Raw genomic sequence first — 24,878 nt, forward strand, 5'->3', positions numbered from 1 at the left:
CCATGTCCCAGCGTTCTATTCCCATACTAGCCAGGGATGTCTCAGTGTCACCCAGGGTCAGCTCATGACTTTGGCATCATGTGCTCTTGCCCCAGACAGGCAGAAAGATGAATGGATGATTTCTAGACAGCTTTGAGAGTTCTCTTCCAAAAATACACTAGGAAATGTTCAGTTGTGACCCAGATACAATTGTTCACAAGAGAGGAGGAGCAAGGGCTTCAGAACATGAGCTGATGTCTGGATCTGGCCTTATATGCTTCCACCACTGTAATGTGAGCCTTTTTCACCTGGCCTGCCAAGAGGTAGGACAATTAGTGTTCCTTATCAATTAAAAAAAAAAACACCTAGAGGTCCTATAAGATGCATGCCAGTTAAGGACTGGACTAGGAATCTCACTCACTACCTTTGGAAAGTCAATTGCATTGGAAATTAAACCATCTTCCTAACAGCCCCTTCTGGTTCCTCTCTACTAACAATATCCCCTGCATCCAGACCTGAGCTCTGCATCCTAAGACTTCTGCTTAAGGGATCTTAAAATTCCTATTTATTTAAATGGGATCAGGTTCAAGCCACTTAGCTGTTTGCTGGTCTCTGAGTTGCTGCCTATCACTAGAGTGCTGCAGCAGGACTCATCAGGCCCAAGGACAGCATATTCTTGGCTGTACCAAAGAAGAGTACATTGTGTTTTGTCCTTGCAAAGGAGAGCTCAGTTAGATCTGGGAACTCTTGCAACAACTTTGTTCCTAATTATGTCCTGAAGACTTTGCAGTAGTCAAAAGACAAATGGGTGCCAAAGAAAGAAACAAACAGCAGTGGCATTTTCATTCTTTTCTCTTCACTGCTTATTAGCTGTGCCCTGTTCTGTACCAGTTACTTCAAGCACTTCACTTCTCATTTCCCAGATTACCAGTTTTCTCTCCCCAAATTTCTGTGTGTCTCACTGCAACAGCCAAGCACATTGCCCACCAGCAGCACCCTCCCATCATCTTTGGGAGCTGAGAAATTTGCAGAACTAACTGCCCTGTGCTGACTTTGCCACACAGAGGCTTTCAATCTCCTTCCAGAGTCTGCAGGAGATCAGTCCTCACCAATGACTTCTAGCTAATAAAGATAATGAAACCCTCAGGATATTAGACTGGCAGATGCTTTTTAATGGGACATGATTGTCCTGAGTCCTGAGAGTGGCCTGGTTTCTTAGGGATTAGAGTTGGCCTTATTTCAACTTTAGTCTCAGCTGAACATGGTCACCAAAGTCAGATCAGTTCTTAGGGTGGATTGACTCCGTATGTGCAAATCCACATAGTGAAAAACCACCTGGATGCTGTGATGGAGGCACCCAAAACCACATAGGAACTGACTAAGAATTAATACTTATTCCAAGCAACACTATTTAGCCCTCTGATAAATAAAAAAGAATTTGGATGTCAGTAGGGAATATTAATACACTACACCACAACCACTTAAGAATTCCTAAGCTTTTTTGACTAGTTTTAACATAGATAATCTTGACATGGATGATGATGATGATGATGATGATGATGATGATAATAATAAATAATAATAATAAATAATAAATAATAATAATAAATAAATAATAATAATAATAATAATAATAATAATAATAATAATAATAATAATAATCATCCCACATGTGCACACTCACTCATACAAAAAGGAGAGCCTCCCCCTCAGGCACCTGGAATAATTTGCCCGATAGGAACAAGGCTCACTCAAAGATATATCTGGCAGAAATATATCACCCACTAAGGTAAGGTCACTCAATTCTGAGAAGTTTCCTTGAGTGGCATCGCAACCTAAGGGGGAAGACTTCCTGGCAGTCCAACAGAAGCCAGGGTCCAGCAACCAGAGTCCTGGCTCTCCCCCGTCCTAAATGCTGAACCCCAAGGCAGCAGGAAGGACACTCCTGTTGATGACTGAGAGATGAGGGGCCCTTGAGCCAAATTCTCTTCCCAGTTAAAGCAACAGAAAACTGCTTTATCCCTGCAACTGTAAACAGTGGGTTTTGTCCTTTGTATGTCCTTTCTCAGCAGCCTTGGTGCAGATGCAAGGCTGCACCCAGTGAGGGACTGGGCGGATTTCCCCCCTTCTTGTCTTCCAAGCCCCTGTGCCACCACTCTCACGTGTTGGATCCAGGAGAGGGTGACAGCTCACATAATGATAACTGGCAGGTGACCATGGGAAATGCAGCATGGGTCATGTCTCCACAAGCCAGGCTCAGCCTAAGTCTCCCAAGATGCGTCACTAAGACTCTTAGGGCTAAATCCTTCCTGGCCGTAGCCCTGCATCAGGGGTGAACTCAGCCCCCCACTCATGCCCAGATACACCCTGCTCAGCTGCTTTCTGCATTTCTAACTCTGCTTCTTGAGTTGCTTGTCATGAGTTCTCCTTAACCAGGACTTTACCCTTCAGGAGCCCAGATCATTTGGAAAGATTATACCTTTCCATACCTGAGAGTGAGGTGTGCAGCTGGGCAGTGAGATCCTGCTGGATCCCCCCCTGCTGGGGGATGCCACCATCCAGAAGCTTTGAGGTGGCCTTGATCTCGAGAGTCTTACTTGGAAGAACTGGTTCTTGCAGAGGAATAGGGCTTCATGGCACTCCAGGTGCAGTTCAGCACTGCTGCCTGTCTCTTACAGGCAAGGGAGCAGGCAAATCGTATCAGGGAAGGTTTAGAGTGAGTATAAGAATAAACTTTGTCCCTGGTAGAGTTATTAAATACTGGAACAGGCTGCCCAGGGAGGTGGCTGAATCACCATCCCTGGAGGTGTTTAAAAGACGTGTAGATGTGCTGCTTAGGAACATGGCTTAGCACTGGACTCAGTAGGGTTAGGTTAATGGTTGGATGAGACGATCTTAAAGGTCTTTGCCAACCAGAAGGATTCTGTCATTCTGTGAAGGAAAGAGAGAAGGGACGGAAACCTGGCTGGCTCCTTGGCAGACAGGGGTGCATCCTGCCTCCTGCCTGCATGTGCCCTGCCTACTGTGACTGTCCTTTGCTGAAGGCAGGCACTTGTATGGGTTAGGCTGCCCATCGGGTGGCAGTTCCTCACGGCACCTCTTGCACAAAAAACACCCACACTACCCAAGCATCTCTCCCACAACTGTCCCTATGTGAACGCAAACCTGTTCTAACTTGACAGTTCTCATTTCCTGCCAGTCAGGTCTGAGCTACCCAGCCAGCCAGCATTCACTTCTTCCCCTCCCTGTATTCCTTCTTCTCTCCCAGGATCCTGTCTCATAAACTGGTATCACCAGTCTCCAGCTGGATTTCCTGCCTGTCTGAGGCAGGTTGTCACACCTGTCCTGGGCATGCTTATTTCTACAGCCTCCCTTGCAACCCACACTGGGGACCCTTATGTCCTCCCAGAGCAGAGGCAGGTTACTGTTTTCCCTGGCAAGGCAAGCAACAGCACCTCTCTCCAGGGTGAGAGGGAGGCCTTCTCCTTTCTTTCCTCATGTGAAAAGATAGAAATAACAACCACACCCCTCCCATGCAGAGCAGGCATGGGCCAAGTATCACCTTGCTGCCCACAACAAGGTGGCTGTGATGAAGGGCCTAATTTCACACAGACAATGCCTTCGGAAACATTTAGTAATTAGTTCCAGAGACAGCAAAGAGCTCTGAAGGAAAGCCGAGAGCTTTCCTGCAACTGCTTATTAAATCTCCAGTTCCTCAGAGCCTATCAGCTGCCCAGCAGCCTCCCACGCAGGGCAGGGACAGGCAGGGAACCAGACTGTGCCAGCCCCTGCCCATCCCCCTGCATGCACCCCTGCCGACATGTTCAGCCCTCCACCAGGGTGCCAGGTCTCCCCTCCAAGGAGCTCTGTCCTTTTTGAGCTGATTATGTGAGCATGGTTAGTGCCTGGTGGCTGCAGCTGCTGTGCTGGTCCCATCTGGAGAGGAAGAAGCAAAGTGAGGGTCTAACTGTGGTCATCTACCACCTATGAGGAGTTGGTGTGAAGGTGGAGCCAGGTTCTTCTTTGAGTCACACAGCAAGAGGCAACAGGCACAAGTTTCAGTGAGGGAAGTTCTGGTTAGAGAGTAAGAAAAATGTTCACCATGGGGATGGTGAGGTCCTGGGGCTGATGCCTGGGGAGGCAATGGGATCTCTGTTCTGGAAAATATCCATAGCTCAGCTGGACCAGACCTTGTCAAACTGCTCCAGCTTTGCAGGTCAGCCTGGCTCCAAGCAGGGGCTAGATGGGAGATCCTGAACCAGGTCCCTTCTGCCTAAAGCTGCTTTGTGAGTCTATGACCCACAATGTCTACATTCACAAGATATTTCCAAGGTTAACCTGAGGGTTTATTGGTGTACCACATCATGGTGGTTTCTACAGCACTAGTCACAATGGGACAGTGTTGCGGTTAACCTCTGGGACTTCCTAAAACAATATCTTAAACCAGCCTCAGCCCCATGCAATCTGACCCTCCATCACCTCCACAAGTCCCCCAGGCAGCCACAGCTCAAGGCAGACCTGGATTTAGTAACCAGGGGATGCCATGGGAGCTTCAGGTGAGAGATTTTAGTCCATTTCACAGGTTTGTCAGCCAAGGTGTTTGACAAGAATCTTGTTCTGGAGCGGGAAAAATAAATCTGTGGTACGGGTTCATCTCCTCCTTGCCAGAGACAGGGAGATGGTAGCAGAATATCTCTGCAGTTCAAAGACCTTCCAGTTTTGTTTCTGTTACACAGACAAGACTGAAAGACAGGTGTTGCGCAGTGCTGGACCCAGCTGTGTATAAAAATACACTGTTCAATCCATCTCCACATAATAAACACATTAAAAAGGAACGATGCGTGTCTCTAACCATAACCAAGGTTGGAGCAAGCGGTGGATTTTTTTTCTTTTTTATAGCACATGGAAGTAGAGCAATGGGCTGGTTTCAGGGGAGAGAAAGGAGTGGGAGGCAGAATATCACATCCTATTTCCTCTTTCAAATACTTGGCAAGGGAGCCAACTTTCCATTCCAATCTGGCACAAGCAGACTAAACACAGGTTCTCTTCTGATAGCCATCTGCACTCTTCTGCTACCTTTTCCCATCAGTCTTCTACAGGGAAAATGCAAACCCATGCACTATTTAAAGATACTCAAATTTAGGGAGTGTAATCAAATGATCCCTTTTAGTTACCTTTCTTCCAAGCCACCGAGCAGCAAGTGCCAAGCCAAACAATAACCACCTTGGTTAATCAACAGGCTCAGGACATGAAAGCAACTCCACATCCTATCTGTGAATGCACAGATGTTGTTTATCTTGGATCTCCCCTTGTTGGTCCTCTGGGATTAAATCTCAGGCCTTTAGGTGGAGCATGAGTGATAGCTTTTCTATCAAAGCAGTCCACAACAAGGCCTGGCCAGCCCCACTGCTCTGCCTTGCTCTTTCCTATCTCCCTCATGATGGATCTCTTTGCTGGTCCGAGGGCTCCTCACAGGAACTGAGGCATATCATAGCACCAGAGAGCACTGGCTCCAGAAATGTTCACTGCCACAGAACTGGATTATCCATGCAGGCGTCTGTGTGAGGCACATGCATCAAGCACACTCTCAGGACAGTGAGGCTGATAGCTCTCATGATGCCAACGTTGGTAAGACTCGGTCAACCAAGGTGCTGATAAGGGAGAAGAGCTTCCTTGCAGAAGCAGCTGCAGGTGCCTGACTCCTCTGCAGCTCTGTGTTCATCCAGTCTATCCCATTTTACAAGCCTAGCATGATTTTGGCCAGGTCAAGGAACAAGGTGCTGATTTCGGTGGTGGTGCAGTAGCTGGTACTTCTATAAGAAAGAGCATTTCTGGTCAGGCCCATACTTCACACATTGCTTCCAGGCACTGCAGCTGAGTAGCAGGTTTTGACTGTGTCCAACATAAAACCCAGTGAATCTGCTGGCTCCATCTGTGAGCAGCCTTGGCCCCACATGTCTCACAATAGTGAGACCCTGTGGTCCACGGCCAGGTGAGGAGGATGGTTCCTTCTTCATATAAAACCAAGATGCTCTGAAGTTCCAGGGACATTTACCACCTGATGCCAGCTCCAGCCACCTCACTCAGTCCCAGCAGGGTTGGCTGCTAGTCCTCCTTCCAAGTGGAGAAGATTACCCTTGTCCTTCCCCATGGTTGTCAAACTGATATGGAGCAGGACCTGGTCAGCAAACCTGCCTGCAGGGCTGGTTGTGGCCACAGCAGTGTTGGTAATGCCAAAGCATGGGGTTTGCAGAGCAATTTGAGAGACTGCATTTGGGATGAATGTCACTTTTTGTAGCATTCGTTGTGACTGTGCTCACAACCTGATTCCTCAGCAGTTGAGTGCTCTTTTGTTTTGGGAGGGAAAGGAAGTCGTGGTGATAGTTCTCTATTGCAGAAACACTCTGACTGCAAGACAAACCTGGTGGTGGCTGAAGCTGTTTTTTTGGAAAGACACCTTTCCACCCACAAACCCTCCGGTGCTGTCTGCCTACTAAATGGGAGTGCCCTCCACAAAACTGGCACACGGACTTTCTTTCTCTGTAGCATCGAAGCGTCGAGTAGCTCTGCATATCCACCGTCATTCCTGTACGGGAAGATCAACAGATGTGTACAGAGGTGATGGCGTGGAGATGCTGCAGGGCCTCGCGCGCCCGGCAGGGAGCGTGTCCCGCACACGCGGGCGAGACCAGGAATCCTCAGACACCAGGAGGAGGAGAGCCTTGGATCCAGACCTCGGCAGCCAGCCACTTTCCCTGCTCACCAGGGCTGCAGATGCAGCTTTAATGCGCCTGGCACTGGTTCAAAATTGTTGGAAGCTCTGGGCAAGCATCAGCTTGTGCTGCTGATGCAGCTCTGGAGGTAATTTTCCCCTAAAACACTTTCTGTGGGAGTTTCAGTGGCAGATGGGAGGCTGACCTCTCCCATGAGCATGGGGTGGGACAGGGGCCACCCCATGTCCTGGGTACCCTTAGCAGCTGGCAGCAGTACTCACAGGGGGGCAATGGGGTCTGTTTTCTCCTGGTGCAACTGCATTGAGGTTGGTAGCGGTAAAGGCAGGTGAGCTGAGAAATCTGCTCTTCTCCTGTGGCATGACTGAGCTGGCTGATTACAATTTCTCAACAGTAGTGACAGATTTAAAATAAAGCCCATCCTTTCCACTACAGGCTGACCAGGCCATGCAGCTGCCAGAGGACACCAGACGTTGGGACACTTCCTGCCATCACAGGTACCCAGATCTGTGTAAAACTACTTGCAGCGACCCTCACTGGGGGCCTTGCTGGAAGAAGAGGTTACACTGTGAAGATTGTGTCCCACTCCCACTTCTGTAACCATAAGGGATGTGAGGAGCCAGGACCAGGGCTCTTTGCCTGATGCTCTGGAAATGGCACGAGTAGTGGCAGATGGGGTGGGGAGGAACCATCCTGCTGCATCATTACTCTTGGCAGTAAGTCATGAAGCAGGGAGCAAGATGCCTCATCTAGAGCGGGAGCCCTCATTGCCATTGGGGCCTTTGGAAAGGGAGGGAAGAGCTGCCTGCCTCTGAGTAGGTGCAGAACTGCAGAACTGAGCTACTTTAGCTTTTCATTCCTTAAGATCCCAAAGAAGCAATTACTGCATCAAACCCCATCTTAGCAAACTCTCAGGGAAGAAGGCAAAAGGATAACTAGCCTCTGCTCCTAAGTAGGAAGCTAAGAATGTTATGGGATTACTTCTTGCTCCTTGGTAGATGTAGGTATTTTTAGGTCAGAATTAAGGTTGGTGCTGAGCATCACAGTTTGATTTAATATGTACCAGTAAGAACCTTTCATCAAGATACCAATGGGACAGGCCTCCAGTCGCACAGGACCACACTGGCTGTGTACAACAGCACACGTGCAGAAGCAGGGAAGAGTGGGGAGATAAGCATTGCCAAGACCCACAGGGTCAGAGTCCCTTTCTCCCAAGTGTCTGGATCCAGTCTCACAAACCTGGATGTACCATGATCCCAGAGGAGCTGGATGCATGCAAGGAGTCAGACCTCCCAGCACAGTCTAGTTCAGGTGTCCTCTGCCCCTCATCTGCACTGCAACCATAGTTCTTTCTAGTCTGCTTTTCAAAGGCTTTTATCCAACAACCAGTGGAGACTGGGGCTCAGTGCTGAGTGAGCAGCTCTCCTCCTAATGTCATTAAATTTTTAGTGCTGATTTTCTCTCCTCAGTCTTTTCAATTATCCGTAATGAAGCTAACCCTCCCAGAGAAACTCCTGGGGGCTCTCTTGCACCCACCCATTCAGCCTCTTCTACATTTTGTGGTAGGGATGTGGTGGTTTACCTGTGCTTACAGCAGCCCAAGTTAGAGCATTAGCTCAGTTATATTAGGACAGATGTGCCTGACATTAATAACCTTAATTCTTTTTCTGTGTAAAAATAGTATTACTGCTGTAAAAGCTGCTTTGTGCTATTATAGCAGCAGCCACAGCAGAGTGCCACATTGCTTTAATTACAGTAGCAGAGCCAGATAAGTACAGCAGCAGAGAAGAGGTCTTACAGAAGCAATAAATTCCCCTGGTCAGCTCCTGTGTTTTGGTGCCTTCTTGATGCTTGGATTTACACATTGCCTCTCTCCTACTTAAGCAGGGGTCTCACTTCTGTATTTCGCAGGCCCTGGTGAACCTGGCAGGCCCTGGCAAGTGACCTGCCAGAAAGTGGGAATCACTGGTGTTATCTCTGGCGTCAAATCTTCTCAGGGAACTACTCATCTGACCAACAGGTTAAAAAAATGGAAATAAATACCAGTGAGACATCCTGTTGAGGAAAATATAAACCCATTAATATCTAAAACCCTAGCAGAATTAAAAGGTGAAATGCAGTGATTTAGTAAGAGATTCAATTTTTTAAAATAAAATATTTTCCATACACCAATTCCAGCCAAAATGCATTTCACTGCCCCTGACAGAATATAAATATCAACCCAGGCACTCTTCGTTCTTAATGTCTCCTTTTGTATTGGCATGATCTGGAGCCACACTGCGAGTTCACATCTCCTGCTGGCTTCCTTACAGATGCTGGGTCCTCCACTGCATCTCCAGAGCAGACAAGCAAGGACATATTCTCTTCCTCTGAACATTGGGCACTGCTGCTCATCCATGCTGTTTGGGGCAGATCTGCGACTGGTGTCAGGGTTCAGCAAAAGGATGGGAATGACACCTTCCTTTGCAGAAACCTGAAGGAGGTGCTAGTGGGACATCTAAGCCATGTGAGGTCCCCATCAAGCCCCCATGCCTGAGTTTTGAGCGTGATTTTCTGCTGCTCAGTGGACTTGACCTTATTGCAAAATGGCTGTAAAACTCTACCCTTCCGGTGGGAGCAGTAGGCAAGGGAGAGGGCTAGGGAAGAGTAAAGATGATGCTATTTCAGCCTATCAGCTGTGGGCTCCAAGAAAGAAGTCCCCCTTTCAGCAATCACTATTTTTTAACAGCCCAGAAAGCAAGGACATGGACTTCTTTTGCACTCATTTTCTCTGACCCTTTTCCCATCCTCCATAATTTTTATGCTGTGTCCGCACAGAGAGTAAGGGAAGAGCTTTGCAAGTATCGCCTTCCCCTTGTCCCCATCATGGAGACCAGCCCTGGATGACAGATGTGCCTGAGGAGTCTGTAGGCTACATGGGGGCATGTCCAGGACCAGGCACTGAGTAAAACACTGTCCAGGATGAAAATGGGGCTAACAAACAATGGGAAAAAATAGTGAGGAGAACCACGGAGAAAACAGGGTAATCATATTTTAGGTTTCTCAAGCCAGAGGTGTGATTATGTCCTCTGTTCTTTCCTCTTCCCCCTCACTTCTGTTCTCCTCTCTTCCCAATTATCTACAGTAGTTGTCACCACACAAGCAAAGGTCCCTGTTCAGTAAAGCCCTTAAGCACAAACTTAATTATTAGAATGAGCTTAAGAGCTATGATGAATTGGGCCTGTAGAGCTGGATGGAAACCTGCTGAGCTCCTCCCCAGTCCTGCCAGTCCAGAGGACTTGGCTCCCACCACAGCTCTTCCCTGGAGGTCAGTGTAAAATAAAACCAGAGGCAACGTTTCAAAAGCAGATCCAATTCCCAGCCCCTTAGCAGCTCATCCAGGTCTGTGAGATCAAACCCCTCTGCTCTGCCAGCTGTATCTATCCTCCTTGCTTCTTGATAGGGGGCACAAAGCCCACTTTTCCTCTCTGCTCCCCAACCTGCCCTGCTACCGGGCATGTGAAGCAGGACGACCAGGCATCAAGTGGCCTGTTCTTCTCAAGCACCATCTGGAAGTCACCACAAAAGGTGATGCTGAGTGGCTGAAAAGAATGACAGCATGAGAATCTTTTTATTTATTTATTTTTTTCCAAGAAATAAATAGACTGTGTGCCACAAGTATGGAGAGGACAGGGTTCGAGCTGGGTCAGGTACAGGTAGGGCCATGCAGGGACAGCCCAGAATTTGTTTGAGAGGTGATCACTGCATCTTAAGAAGCTTTTGCTGGGCAGAGGCATAATGGGACAGTGCCTGGTGATGCTACCAAGGTGACAGGCTGAGAACGGCAGTGGATTCAACCTGTCTGTAGCATCTCCAGGCATGCAATCAAAATATAAGTGGACCATGAAACAAGAGGGAGCAAAGCAAGCTACTGCATGCTGTACAACTGCTTCCATGTATGCAGGTACCAGGAATTGGGGAGAGGCTGACCACCACTGCTCTTTCAGCTGAGAAGGGGGGCTTTAATATGGTGGGTGCTAGCAAGGGTGTCAGGCAAGCCGAAGCTGGAGGCCTGGCTCTGACATGGTTGTGGCAATGGCCTGGATACAACCATTTTGAAGGGTACCAGCCAGTCAAATTGAACCCCAAATTTAAATTTGTTAAAATAACTTTTTGCAAAACATTATGATGGAGAGCAATGTTTCCATGTGTTTGTTTTTTTAAATTCCACGTGGTGAAGCAAAAATTTTGGAGCTTCCAAAGCCCCTTGCTTTCTAACACTCCTCACCAAAGTGGGAGGCTAGGTGCAGCTGGGTAAGGATTCCAAGATCAAGACCCAATAACAACAAACAAGCTGTTACTGAGCAGGCATTCTTTATTGCAGCGCTGGGCAGCACTGGGGATTCTCCACCATGAGTGCTCCGACAAGTTAGTGAAACACCCCGACTAATATACACCAAAAACATGCATATTCAGTTCCATGTCAATGAGTTCCCAGAATTTTTTTACATAGTCATTTTATTTCCTGGAATTGGCTATCTTTGTAATTATGCATGCTCGAGGGTCTCCTGTGGGGGTCTTTGTTGATTCTAGTCCTTTCTCGTCTTTGTCCTGGTCTCTCGTCCTGGTCCTGTCTCCAGTCTCCCGCTGGTAGATTGCCCAGGTGGGTCAGAGTCCACATAAATGTTGTCTGTAGGCTGCCACAGGGTCTTAGAAGACTTAATGTTATCACAACCTACAGGCTGCTTGGCATAGTTGACTGATAGTTTCACAAACCACCTTGTTTTAAAAGCAACCCTTAGTATAGCAAATTCATTATTTTAGTAGACTTTTATTAGGCTATATTTCTATTGAACTTACTAACGAATATCCTATGATGTATCAGTGGGAAGGGTTTATTTTTTCACTAGGAAACTTTCCCCATAGGATTCGTGGTGCTGGCTGGGAGACAGGAGCCAGAAAGCTCCACTCCTGAATGGAAGTGACCCCAAAGGTGACCCTGCAAATGTCATGTCACCTCATGCAGTCTTGCTTACCTCCTGGCAAAAGGGAGGCAGCAGAATGTATGGCTGTGGAGGGTCTAGGGTGCCTACACTGCTGCAGGGATGCTCAGCCCCAGGGCTACCCTGTGGTGAGATCCTGTGGCTGTTGGATCTAAATCTGGACAAGTAGTGTGGTTATATTTGCACGGTTGAAGGTAAATGCAATGAAAATTCTTACACTGCAAGCAGGTTAGTGGAGAACCGTGGGAAAAGACCATCAGCAATTTTATTTCTCCTTGGCTCTGGTTATGCACAAGTGCCTTTTATAGGGATAGAGATAGAATGAATAGAATCATACAATGGTTTTTGTTGGAAGGGAACTTAAAGATCACAGAATCACACAATCATCATGGTTGGAAAGCACCTCTGAGATCACCAAGTCCAGCCATCAACAACAACAAAAAACCCTAGCAAACACAACCACACACATTCCACCAGAAAACACCCACCAAAAAAAGCCCAAAATACCAAACAAACAAAAACCCTAACAAAACAAAACAACCCCACCCCCCCACACACAACCTGGACCACTAGAGCATGCCCTCAAGTGCCACACCTACGCGTTTCTTGAATACCTCCAAGGATGGTGAATCAACCACCTCCCTGGGCAGGCTGTTTCAGTGTCTGACCACTCTTTCAGTATAGAAATTCTTCCTAATATCTAATCTGAACCTCCCCTGCCGCAGCTTCAGGCCATTTCCTCTAGTTCTGCTGTTATTTACTTGGGAGAAGAGGCCAACATTCACCTCTCTACAACCTCCTTTCAGGAGGGCAATGAGGTCTCCTCTCAGCTTCGTACAAACTAAACATCCCCAGTTCCCTCAGCTGCTCCTCATTACCTGTTCTCTAGACCCTTCACCAGCTTGGTAGCTCTCCTCTGGACACTCTCCAGCACCTCAATGTGCTTCATATAGTGAGGGGCCCAGAACTGAACACAGTACTCGTGGTACTGTGTGGCCTCACCAGTGCTGAGTACTGGGGCATGATCACTTCCCTACTCCTGCTAGCCACGCTATTCCTGATGCAGGCCAGGATGCTTTCTTGGCCACTTAGGCACACTGTTGTCTCATGTTAAGCCAGCTCTTCACCAGCAGCCCCATGTCCTTTTCTGCTGGGCAGCTCTCCAGCTATTCTTGCCAAAGCCTGTAGTATTGCCTGGGGGTTTTGTGACTGAAATGTAGGATCTGGCACTTGGCCTTATTGAACCTCATAGAATTGGTCTTGGCCCATCAATCCAGCCTGTCCAGGTCCTGCTGCAGTGCCTTCCTACCCTCTAGCAGATCAACACTTCCACCCAATTTGGTGTCATCTGCAAACTTACTGAGGGTGCACTCAACCCCCTCATCCAGATAACTGATAAAGATATTGAAGAAGATTGGCCCCAAAACTGAGCCCTGAGGGACACCACTGGTGACTGGCACCAACTAGATTTGACCCTGATTACCACAACTCTCTGGGCCTGGCCATCTACCCAGATTTTTACCCCGTGAAGAGTACACCTGTCTATGCCATGATTCACCAGCTTCCCCAGGAGAATGTTGTGGGAGGTGGTGTCAAAGTCCAGGTAGACAATGTCCACAGCCTTCTCCTCATCCAATAGGTGGGTCACATGGTCATAGAAAGAGATCAGATTGGTCAAACAAGACCTCCCTTTCATAAACCCACGCTGGCTGGCCCTGATCCCCTGGCTGCCCTGCATTTGCCATGTGAGCTCACTCAAGATGAGCCTTTCCATGGTCTTTCCTGGTACTGAAGTGAGACTGAAAGGCCTTTAGTTCCCCAAATCCTCCTTCTGGCCCTTCTTGTAGATGGGCGTTACATTAGCCACCCTCCAGTCATCTGGGACCACCCCTGTTGACCAGAGTTGTTGATAAATGATGGAGAGAGGCTTCGCGAGCTTCCCTGCCAGCTCCCTCAGCACTCTAGGGTAGATCCCATCAGGCCCCAGAGACTTGTGAATGTCTAGGCGCAGAAGCAGATCATCTAGTTTCAACCCCCCTGCCATGGTCAGGGACACCTCCCACTAGATCAGGTTGCTCCAAGCCCCATCCAACTTGGCCTTGAACACTTCTAGGGATGGGGCATCTACAGCTTCCCTGGACAACCTGTTCCAGTGTCTTGCCACCCTCACAGTGAAGGATTTCTTCCTAATTTCTAGCCTAAATCTACACTCTAGCAGTCTGTTCTTCTCTGGCATGTGGCTCCTGCTAGATTCTTCCTGATTCATAATGTAGAAGTGAGTGGCTGTTATCACTTGTTTGTCTTCTGTTGGTTTATATTATCCCAAAAATTGAACGCTATAGGGATTTATAAAACTAACTGAAGGGGAAAAAAAACACAACAAAAAATCAAACAAACAAAAAACCAAACCGACAACCAAAACCAACAACAACAAATAAAAAATGCTGGAAGTCCAAGTGTTGCTTCTTCTACCCCTAGGTGACAAAGTAGTCACAAGTACTTAATGCAAAAACGGCAGCAGTGAAATGGGCCTGGTGAGCACATGAGGAAAGAAGTGGAGATCAGGGCAGGCTGGCCTCCATTTACTAGATCTGGCTGAAAACAAAAGACCAAAAAATGGCACTTTGAAGTGCTTGCATCTTGCTCCCGTTACTGGAGCAGAGGAAGAGCACAGTGGTTCAATCTCATTTACAATTAAATGCTTTGATCTGATCCCATTTTACTCTCTCCTCCCATGTATTGCTTTGCAGCTGCGGGGCCATGAGGGACAGGAAACTCCTCTTGCTTTGCCTGCTGAGAGGAGTGGGAGAAGTCATGGGATGTAATGAAAACACATTGCTCATACATGTGGATTTCTAAGGCTCAGCAGCTCAAGGGTTAATGGGGCTTCCCCACTTTCAGCTGAGGTGTTCATATAAAGGCTTATCTACAAGGGAAAGCTTGTTCTTAAGATAGGAACCAGAGATGGGGGTGTAACAGCTTCTCCTGTTCCACCTCTGTAACTTCATCTTGTCATACCGGCTGGGGCAACTAAAGAAGAAGGAGGCATGGCTATTACAGGAAAACTTCGCTGTGCAGAGAACACCTCCCCAGGCTTAGAAATCATCCCCCATCCTTGGGATACCTGAATACTTTCACAAACACTGCCGCCAAAGAATGGGGAAAAGGTAAAGCATTCTGGGTACACACCTCACCCAAGAAACAGTATGCACTGCTGGGGAGGCAGGGTGTAAGCCACTCTTGATCCAGCAAGGTACCCAAGTGCAGTTGATGGTTCTGGTTAATCACACAAAGAAATCTCGCTGTGGCATTGAGCCAAAGCAAACAATAAAAGCACCAATCCCCAGGCCTTCTGATGGGAATCGGCCAGGGCCAGAGGCCGATGTTCTCACCAAGTCACTGGGAAGTAATCTACGCCATCAGCACATACATGCCTGGGGATTTTTGTTCATTTGTTGTTTTGGTTTGGTTTTGTTTGTTTGTTTTTCCCCCCAGAAGGCTATCTAGGTGAAACCATGAAACTATCTGCCCCTGCCAGCTGGGATGGCAAGACAGGCATCCAGAGAACACAGGCAAAGAGTCGAGCTGAGCTGCTGTGGCTCAGCAACTGTGGCTGTGGGAGCCCTGCAGTGCAGTTAGAGGGGAGGGTGAGCCCCAGTCCTGTCCCTAGGTCTCCTTTGGGGGCTAGGGTGTGTCAAGGATTAAACATTTAAAGGAACATGCTTTCCAAGGAGTGGACAACCTCAAGCCCTGCTGAATGTAGGAGGGCATTTAGAGAGATGACTCAATGTGCCTGGTGAGAGAGGGACTTGAGGGGCTTGTGGATTTTTTCTTGACTGATTTTTAAGAACAAAACCAGGAAACCCATGACAAGCAAGTGTATATCTGAGTTTCTGATTAAACATCCCAGGGAACTGAGCTGTGGCCTCATATCACCTCCCATGTTTGTTCACCTCCCAGCTGGACACAGTGGGAGATGAGGGCACTTGGGTCAGCCAGTAAAGTTAATTTTAAGAGACCTTGCAATATCGATCAGCATTGCCTGAAGCACCCTGCCCCTTTCCTTCGCCCAGAGTGGTCTCCCAGCCCTTGCATGTTCCACCAGGCATTACATTGTTCAGCTTCAAAAAAGTCAAGTCTTGGTGGTCTCTTAGGGCAGAAAATTAGCCAAGCCAGTAAGCATGAACACATGCAGGCTGAGGTACTTGGTTGTCTTACTTCTCTCCATGGATCCCAAACCTCATTGTCAGGAGGCTTGATGGGAGAGAAGGGACTGTGTGCACCGAGTCCACTCTGCTGCCTCCTTGTGAAAGGTCACTGGTGGACCATTGCAGTGAGCTCACCTACACTCACCTGAATTTCCACACATCAGCTTCTTGTGATTTATTTTAATCTGGCACAAAGCAGCAGCCTTGCTGAAGCAATACACCCACATATGCTCCATTGTATAATATGAATATAAGAAGATTAAATTATCCGGTCTAAGGAAACACACGCACATATGTATGTACACAAGTATATGCAGTCTGGGGGTTGGCTGAGTGGAGCGGAGGGCAGAGCTTCCCCTTTGAAACACACAGCTTGCACTTGTTAGTACTTAAACACCAAGGCAAATACTGCGCATACACCCATGCATAGGCACGTCTATGAAGTGCTGCAGGAGCTGTATGCTCTGCATTTGAAGGTGAGGCAGGGTAGCATGGAGCATTTGTAGTTGTGTGCTTGGTTATCCACTTTCCTGACAAAGACTGAACAGCAGTAACAGGTTTAACACAAACAGTCCCTGTGCTGTACTTCACCTGCCAGCATATGGCAAAGACACTGCTCACCATGGAGGGCAGAACAGTCCCCAAAAACTACCTAGCATCTCTCACCACCCTTGAAGGGCCTGTACTGTTGCCAAGAGCCACAGGCACCTGCTTGAGGCAGAACCTGTTCCTCAGGAGGCTGCATGAGCCTTGTCAGCAGATTGATGCACACAGTCAGGACTTTGGCTGGGTTTGGGGGTACCCAGGCCTCTTGCCCAAAGATGCATTTTGCCTTCCAGCAGTTTCATGCCGGTGTGGCGGAGGTCGGCAAAACCCTTCGCCTACTGCTGCCCACAGTGCTTGTGCGTCCCAGGCAACAGCTTCACCCCTTTCTCCTCCTGAGCCTTCCCGTGATTGATACACATTGTTGGGCCCAACAGAGCTCACCCTCGTCAAGCTTCTCACTCCTCTGCTCCAGCAGGAGGTGCTGGGCGCGGGAGGTGCTCAGTGGAGCAGGGACTGGCGGCTGCTACCTCCCCTCCGCACACGGGCGTGTGCCGGAACCCAGCCGCGGCGCTGCAGGGGGTCGGCTCAAGCTCAGACTGAGCCCCAGCGGCCGCCACGCCCGTGAAGGGGAGCTTCGCCTCCCGCAGAGGAAACCCAGCCCCGGCTCGGGATGATGCTCGCCAGCCCGCGGCAGCTCTGAGGGCGTGGAGGCAGCGGGGAGGCTGGTGGGGAAGAAAATCGGCCCGCGCTGCCAGCAGGAGAAACAGCGAATCCTCCGCTTCTCACCGGCGAGATCGCGCCGGGCCGGGCCCGGCACCGCCTCCCGCTCGCGAGGCGGAGGGAGGGAGCGCAACGCCGCGCGCGCGCGCGCGCCCTCCCCCCTCCCCTGCCCTCGGTTCCCCGGCGGCGCGCGCCGATGCCATTCATGAAAATGCTGACGTCAGACAGAGGGGCGGGGCGCGCGCGGTGCCAGGCCCCCCGGGGCCATTTAGCGCGTCGCGGCAGGAGCCGCTGGTCACAGGCGGGAGCAGCGAGACTCGGGGCTGGTGCGTTCTGGAATAGCCCTGCGGTGCACATCGTCCCGAAGGGTCTGGTCCGCCGCTGTCCTGCGGGGTAGCGCTGGGTGCTCCTCCCGCCACCCCCTGCCCCTGGGGGCAGCCTCCGCCGAGACTTCATGTCTGTGCTGTGTCCCCTGCCCTGGTGAGTGGGTGCTTCCCACGGCGAGGGGGTGGAAGGGGGAGGCTTAACCCCGGCGGGCTGTAAGGGTTTAGAGCTGAGTCCCCGCCCGTCTTCCAGGGGCTCTAGTCTCCGCCCTTGCCACGGGGAGGCGGTTCAGCGGGGCCGGTGTGACGCCCCGGGTCGTGAATTTTCCAAAAACGGGGTAGAACGGGCTGGTAGCGGCGGTGCCCAACGCCGGGTGGTGTGAGCTGAGCAATAGCGGGACGATCCGCAGTAGAGGAACTGCGGGAACCCACTTCACTTTCTCGAGCTGGAAATACCATTAAGGCAGTAAAAGCGGAGCTGGAATTGGCGCCTGGCGCTCCGCTGGTGTGGGAGTCCCTCAGGTTGTAAAGTAAGTCAGAAGGAGCTAAAGCACACCAGCTCTTGCACTTATTTATTGTGGTTTTTTACTTTTCTCCCTTTGGGGGACAGAGCTGGAGGAAGTGGAGTTAAAAATAAACGGCTGCTGTTAAAAGCCTCCCAAGGTGTTCTTGATCTGTGCTCTTGAGGAGAAAGTCAGGGACTTGGTCCCAGGGGCAGAGGATGTAGTGCCGGGTTACACGCTCTTTCTGACCTCTTCCAAGGGGGATCAGGAAGGAAGGGAGGGACTAGAAATAGCCTGACGACAGCCTCTTCTGCCTGCTTGTCTTTTGCCATGCTACTTGCATCTTACTCAGCTCTTTTGGCGCCCCTTAGGTGATTTGAATGCTGTCTTTTGTTTCTAGCTCTGATTATCTGGCATCAGCTGAAATGACTGAAGTGATGATGAACACCCCAGCTATGGATGAGATTGGGTTAAGCCCCCGCAAGGATGGCCTGTCGTACCAGGTAAGTGCTTTGCTGGCTGCTTGGGCAGTAAATCTCTTATGGAATTTCCGGGGCTAGATGGCAAACTTGGTCTAGTGTACCTTTCCATAGCCTGAATACTAGCAGGTCTTGCTGTTGTGAGAGCTAGTCAACAGACTGGAATGCCTGCTTGCCAGGATCCAGTTGTCTAACACTTGGTACTGGACCGGATTGGCAAAGGACTTGGTTGTTTCTGAAGTGGTTGAGCCCCCACTCATTCAGCCTTCGTGAGGACTCTGTGGGAGGTAGATTAAATAAGGGTTCATTCCACTCCCTGGGCCAAGAAGACTCTGAGATCTCTTTGTAACATAGCATACGAATAATCTGTGTAGAGCAGGAAGGGAGGAGTTTCTAAGGCACATTTTTTATTACATAAGATTCTTTAAAGCCAGGGACAGCCTAAATGAGCCTTGAAAAATCACTAGAGTTATCAGTTCCTGAAGGTATGAGCTGCATCCATTCTGAAAGTTGTGAAGAAGATAATTAATTACCTGTCATCCTCCAGATCAATGACTGAGATGAAGATAGGATAAGCCTTAATCCTTTAGTCTCAATATCCCTTTAATTTCCTAGCTTATAGTTGATAGCAGGGTGAGTTGTGTATTTTACCCTGCTAGACCCTTTTTTTTTTTTTTTTTTTGCTCTTTCAGGAGACTTGTTGATGAGGTTTAACACATGCACCAGTGCATGCAGATGACTTGAATCTGGTCTGTGAATTGGGTGACTCCTACCGGCAGATCCTTGTGCAGGTTCTTCCTTTGTGGATGTTACACAACCTGCAAAGAGGCAGTTGCTCTAAATGTGCATTCAGATAAGGTGTTCTGTTTTATGCTTGCATATTTATGTCTGAAAAATGAGCTAAAAGGCAGTAATAGTGCACTGAAGAATGAAATCAACTTAATTTTGGGCCACAGTTGAGGCCTCCAGCAGAAGCCCAAAGCGGTGGGGAGAAAAGGGGGTGCATTGCTTTTTTTGGGTCAGAATTCTGCATCTCAGTAGTGGAAGTTGGTTGGTTTTTTGCCTGTGTGTGGCAATATCTGTGCTGTGCTTCAGTGCTTGAGTTAGTGGAAAGCATATGGCCTCTCTCCCCTCCCCTATAGAGGGAGAGGGAGTGTACAGCAATGAGAATGGTTGTTAAATCGGAAGGAATTGAACTCACCTTTGTGGGAGGTTCACTTGTGCTTATGGGTCACCATATAAAGAGGCTTAACCCAGTCAGGTCAAATGCCTCTGTTTACCTATTCAAATTTTCGAGTGAGAGGCAGAATCTAGGTGCCCTGCTTGTTTTAACAATTGCTTCAGTGAGGTTTTGCTTCTAGTGCTAATGACCTTGATAAGACTACTTGGGTCAGCTAGAAAACAGGCCTGTTCAGTTTTGAGTGGATGAACAAAGCTTGCAGGGCTTATGCATCCTGGATCTCTTCTTTGTAGTGGTCTATGACTTTTTTCAAATGCCTGCAAGAATTGGGAGCTGCCTACTGGTATGTCACCTTGATGTAAACAAAACTGATGGTAGAAAGCCTTGAGGCATTGACATGGAAGATCCTGATGGGGCATTAGTGGTGTGTGGGCTGTGAATGAGGTCTGTTTCTTAATCGGGTTAGTGTAAAGAGGATTGGGCAGCAGGCTCTAGCCTTCCTTCTCTGGCTGCTTGGCTGAGAATGTCACAGTGTACCTCAAGCTAAGTTGAAAGCATCCCTAAAGGGTTGAAAACTCAGATTAAAAGAGCAAGGACATATCCTATGCAATTTGCACCATGAACTTTTTGTTATACCTCAGGCTTTGGCACTTCGTGCTCCATCTTGCTGATGGAGAGAGTTTGGTACATAGAAAATTGTATGCTACTCTGAGGGCTGTAGTGCATGCAATAGCTTAAAATCAGACAGTGATAATGGAGAGTGGCTGCTCTCACACTGAGCCTTGTTCTAAGCTGCAACATCTTCCTCTACTCATCCACAGAGTTGAGCACTGATTATGTGAGTATAACAACCCTTGACTAGCTACCAGAGGCAAAAAAAAAAAGTGGAGCCAGACCTGGGAGAGGCAAACTTTTAGTTTCAAAAGTTTTGCTCTAGTAGTAGAACCTGGATCTCTTTTACTGCAGAGGTGACCTCAAACAAAGGTTCAAAATGTCCCCCTTCTGGCTGTGTAGAGCAGGGACTGCCTGGGAATTGGTCCATGAGCCCTGGGGCTGCCTCTGCCACCATATGCTGACATTAAACTGTCTGGACCAGAGGAGTACAGCAGCTTTGCCGGAACTGCAAAACACATCAGTATCTGCTGCAACCAGACTTAGAAGCATTAGAGTAGTTTGGCTCGGAAAGAGCCTTTAAAGGTCATCTAGTTCAACCACCCCTGCAAAAAGCAGGGACTTTTCCTACCAACAGTACTAGTTCAAAGTATTTTTGCTGTTACTTTGAAGTAAACTGAGGAAACAAGTAAACTCATACAGAGTATAAATTAAAGCAGTTTGATTTCTCTCTCCTGTGGAGTGCACTGAATTTCAGGTCTCTTCTCTGTCTTGCTGATTACAGAGGGAATTTGGCTTGTCAACTTAATCCTTCTGCTTCCTCTACCCCTTGCCCCTGCTCGTGCTCTGGAGTGTGTCTGTCTGTCTAGACATCAGCTGAAGGTGTGAGGCTTCCCAGCCTTTGGTTGGCTGGTTCTTTAAACCATGATGTAAAAACTCAGACTGCAGAAGTCATATTGGGTATAACCAAGTTGCCTTTGTAGGCTTAGTGATGTGTATTGTTTCACTTGCAAAATGTGCATTCTCAGCACAGAACTGCCTTTTTTTCCAGTTAATATGCAAAACACTTGTAAGCTAATGTGCTAATTTCAAAACCTTTCTGTATAAAGCAGTATTTCTTTCTGTAGTTGTGATGTAAAGCTGCTCTCTGAGGCTCCTGAAGATGGGTCAGCCAACCAATTTAAAGGGCCTGAACAGAAGTGAGTGGAGAAATCGGGACTTAAGTCTCAGAGCAGGGTGGCATAGACAAAACAGAAGATGCAGCTGAAGAGATGATGTCATTCTAGGTCATGTGCCTGCAGTGAGGAGCTATTTCTGGGTCTTTAATAGATGTCCCATAATTCCCATGAGACTTACTAAACAAAAAACTCATTGAAATTTAGCTGATGGTTCAAGATGCCCCTGCTAGAAACAGATGTGCTTATGAAGGGCTTTGTGTGCTCCCTGTCTGGCAGTGTCCAGCAATCTGGGCCTTTGTCACTGCCAGTCAGAGCTAATACAGCACTTGCTATTTTCCAGCCTCTCGATATGCCCATTCTCCAAAAGCCGCATCAGCACTCTAATACTTGTGCTTTAATGCCATCTTGCAACAGCATGCATGATGCTACTGAAACAAAGACTGAATTAATAATTTCGTGGAGTATTGTCAAAACAAGTGCCTCAGCCTGATTGCTGCCTTGCTTTTTGAAAGTGGAGTGGGGTCTGAGTGCGACTGAATGATGCCCAAAGTGTTTATTTTGACCAAATGCTGTGTCCTGAGTTAAATGTGCTATTTTATTGTAGACCGGCTGGCTGGCTTTCTGGTCCTGTGGAACTGTAGGCTCCCTTTTAGGAGATTTAGCTTGCCTCATGCCATCAGCTGGGGTTTGGTTGTTGTGGAGAGCTTGAGCTCTTTAAGTTATGATCTCACCATGCTGGGATCTGTCTAGGTTAATCACAGCCACAGCAAGCTGTGAATCATGTCAGACTGACTCAATCGAGGTAAATAGGCTTAATGCTCCATCCAGTGTCTGGCAAAAACTTGGGTCATCTTGTCTTGTTGGGGAAAACATTTTTGGTGAGTGCAACCTTCACCAGTACCAATGGAGCACTGACTTTCCCAGGGAGCTGTGGTGCACAGCACTGAGGGGTTTGAGCTGCATCCACTGCATCCCCCCAAAGCAAGTGGGGGACCAGCATGTTACTGCCTTGGTGACTGATGGTGAAGGGTAGAAATTGAGCTTCCTATGTAATTGTCTTGTTTGGTGGTAAGGTGCTTCATGTCTGTGCAGCCTTAGTTTGTGCAAGGGAAGTCCTTATTAGAGCTGGCACTCCCTACTGTGGAGTCGTGCTCCAAAAAGGTAATAATAGCAAGTTAATTTAGGATAACTGTAGCACACCCAGTGCTTGGTTATTAAACCAGATTATTAGCAGTCTGAGTCAATGTGTATTCCAGGGTCTGGGACTTAAATGGAGTCGGAAGCAGGATATGGGATAAACAGAGCCACAATTAATGATGATAAAAGCTATGCAATGCAAAAGAGTTCCGCTGAAATGCAGACTCAAGACAGCAGCTACTCAGAACAACTCGGTGCATGTTTCTGAAGCCTTGTTACTCTGCTGGAAAACTGTTTGATTTATGAAGTTTATCTGCCACTGTTCTCCAAGACAGTGCAATCTATGACTGGAGAGTTGTAATTGTTCATAAACCTGAGTCATAGGCTGCTGTCAGCTCTGTTTTGAGTCATGACTACAGTGTGAATAAATGTATGTATTAGCACTGCTGCTTATAGCTGGAAAATTCCTACAAAGAGGACACTGAGAGATTATTTTAATATTTCCTGAAATGAGTTTGCCATGCTTCTCAATGGCTATAAAGTTTTACTTTAAGGACTTAAAATATTGATTTGGGATTTGGAATATTGGCTTGACACTGCTGAAGAAGCACGAAACTTTGCTTTTTAGTAGTGGGAGGGTATGTGATATGTGTATATCAGGGGTGTGTATCCTATACCTGGAGTGGTATGGTTCTCAATGCAGACTTTTCAGTCTTGTCTTGTATTACCACAGTGAAGCCAAGCTTCTGCCCAAAACAGTAACTTAATTTGGAAAGATCTCATTACTTTAATCTCCCTGTAACATAATTGAAGTAGTTTTCAGCCTCATGGTAGGGGAGACAAGTATTTTAACTATGCATGTTGGCATGGAGTACATGTTGAAGTTGTTTTGAATTTACAAGTGTCACTTGGCTTATGGTAGCTCTGAGGTAGTTCTCTTAGTTGTCTGACATCTCTCCTGCTTTTGGCGCTTCTTTGTCCCTGAGAATGCTGAGAGAGGATAAGAGTGTCCTCAGGGCAAAGGAAACTTTCCATTCTTGTTGCCAGGATTTCATTCAAGGATAGTAGAGCTAGATCATCTGCAACGATGGCAAACATTATCTTTCTAAAATAATTTCAAGCTTTTATGTCAGGTTCTGCTTTTCACTGTCCTTCTCAGCTGCAAGGCAAGAGCTAGGTCAATTTGTATGTGATCCAGATTGGTCCACGAAGAGAGCAGTTCCCAAAACATAACCTGGAGAGGTCTGTGAAAACCAGTCTTGCTGCAAGTTGACAAGCTGTGTTAAGTAGTGTAAGAAGCAAGATCTGTCTTCTGTGGGCTCTAAAGGGGCTGGATGCTTCTCTCCAGGGGCCAGGAGTTGGGACTCAGCTACAGAAGGGAGGGAGCTTTGTTTAAGCAGTTGCAGCCCCTTGTACTGTGTCATGCAAGAGAGGGGAAAGAAGATACTTTTCAATTACTGCTAAACTTGCTTTTAGATAACTGTCATTACCAGCTGGTAGTGGTTGTTGTGGGGATTAGCAAGTGAGCAACTCAGCCAGAAGCAGGAACCTGCTTCAGCTGTTGTGCAAGGTGGCTCCCTTATTTATAAATGAGGGGGAGAAGTTAACTTGCTGCTGTTCTCCTTGGGTGCTGGGGAGATGCAGAGTCCTCCTTGAACGTGCCTGAGTTGGGTAATGTTAGCTGAAAGGCTCATAGGCAGGTTTTGCTAGGCAAGCTGTCCTGGCTGCTGTTCAAAAGGGTGCAGAGCTAGCAGGTCAGAGCTGAGCTAGTGCACTTCTAGCAGTGACCTTACTGCAAGTTTTAGAGCTTTTTTGCTTCCCATTGTCAAAATCTGGAGTGGATTAGGCATACAGGACCAATAAATGCAGCATGGCACTGCTGTAGTGGGACAGCAGAAAGCTGGTGCTTGCTTATCTATTTTTTATAAAGAGCCTGGGAATGTGGCTTATTTTAAAGTGAGTGAGGAGGCTGGTTGGGGTAACTTTTCCATCAGCTTCCCCGAATGTGCAGTCTTAATCTGAAAACTTTTTTCCTTCATTCTCTGTGTTTGGCCTACTGTGTTCCCCTGTTTGTCACATGTGAGGAAATCTGCCTTTGTGTATTTTTCCATTGACTGTCCACACCCCTTAACAGTGCAGTTGTAACATCTCACTTCATGCTGCCTAGATGATTAAAAAGCATGACTTAGTGGAAAAAATCCTGGCCTTCTTGGGTTCAGCCTGTGCTGCAGCTGTTTGAGATAAGATTGTGCTAACTTTTTGTAATAGAAAAGCTGCATATCACCTTTTGGGGAATATTT

At 47.9% G+C, this 24,878-nt stretch overlaps 1 protein-coding gene across 4 annotated transcripts in view; it reads left to right on the plus strand.

The window, feature by feature from the left end:
• Positions 1–17,429: 17,429 nt before the first annotated feature.
• The window catches only part of LBH (LBH regulator of WNT signaling pathway), a 46,567-nt gene continuing 39,118 nt past the window's right edge, over positions 17,430–24,878 (plus strand). For 3 of the 4 annotated variants that reach the window (XR_007889077.1, XR_007889076.1, XM_051615151.1), the window contains exons 1-2: positions 17,430–17,646; positions 18,393–18,495. Coding sequence is in view for 2 of the 4 variants with exons in the window: in XM_051615151.1 (XP_051471111.1) it covers positions 17,621–17,646; positions 18,393–18,495 (129 nt within the window). In the remaining 2 variants the exon portion in view is untranslated. Of the gene's footprint in view, positions 17,647–17,837; positions 18,020–18,392; positions 18,496–24,878 lie in introns of those variants that run through there. The other variant, XM_051615152.1, reaches the window with a different exon arrangement.

The sequence above is a fragment of the Apus apus genome, chromosome 3 (assembly GCF_020740795.1).
Source record: "Apus apus isolate bApuApu2 chromosome 3, bApuApu2.pri.cur, whole genome shotgun sequence".
Classification (NCBI taxonomy): Eukaryota; Metazoa; Chordata; class Aves; order Apodiformes; family Apodidae; genus Apus; species Apus apus.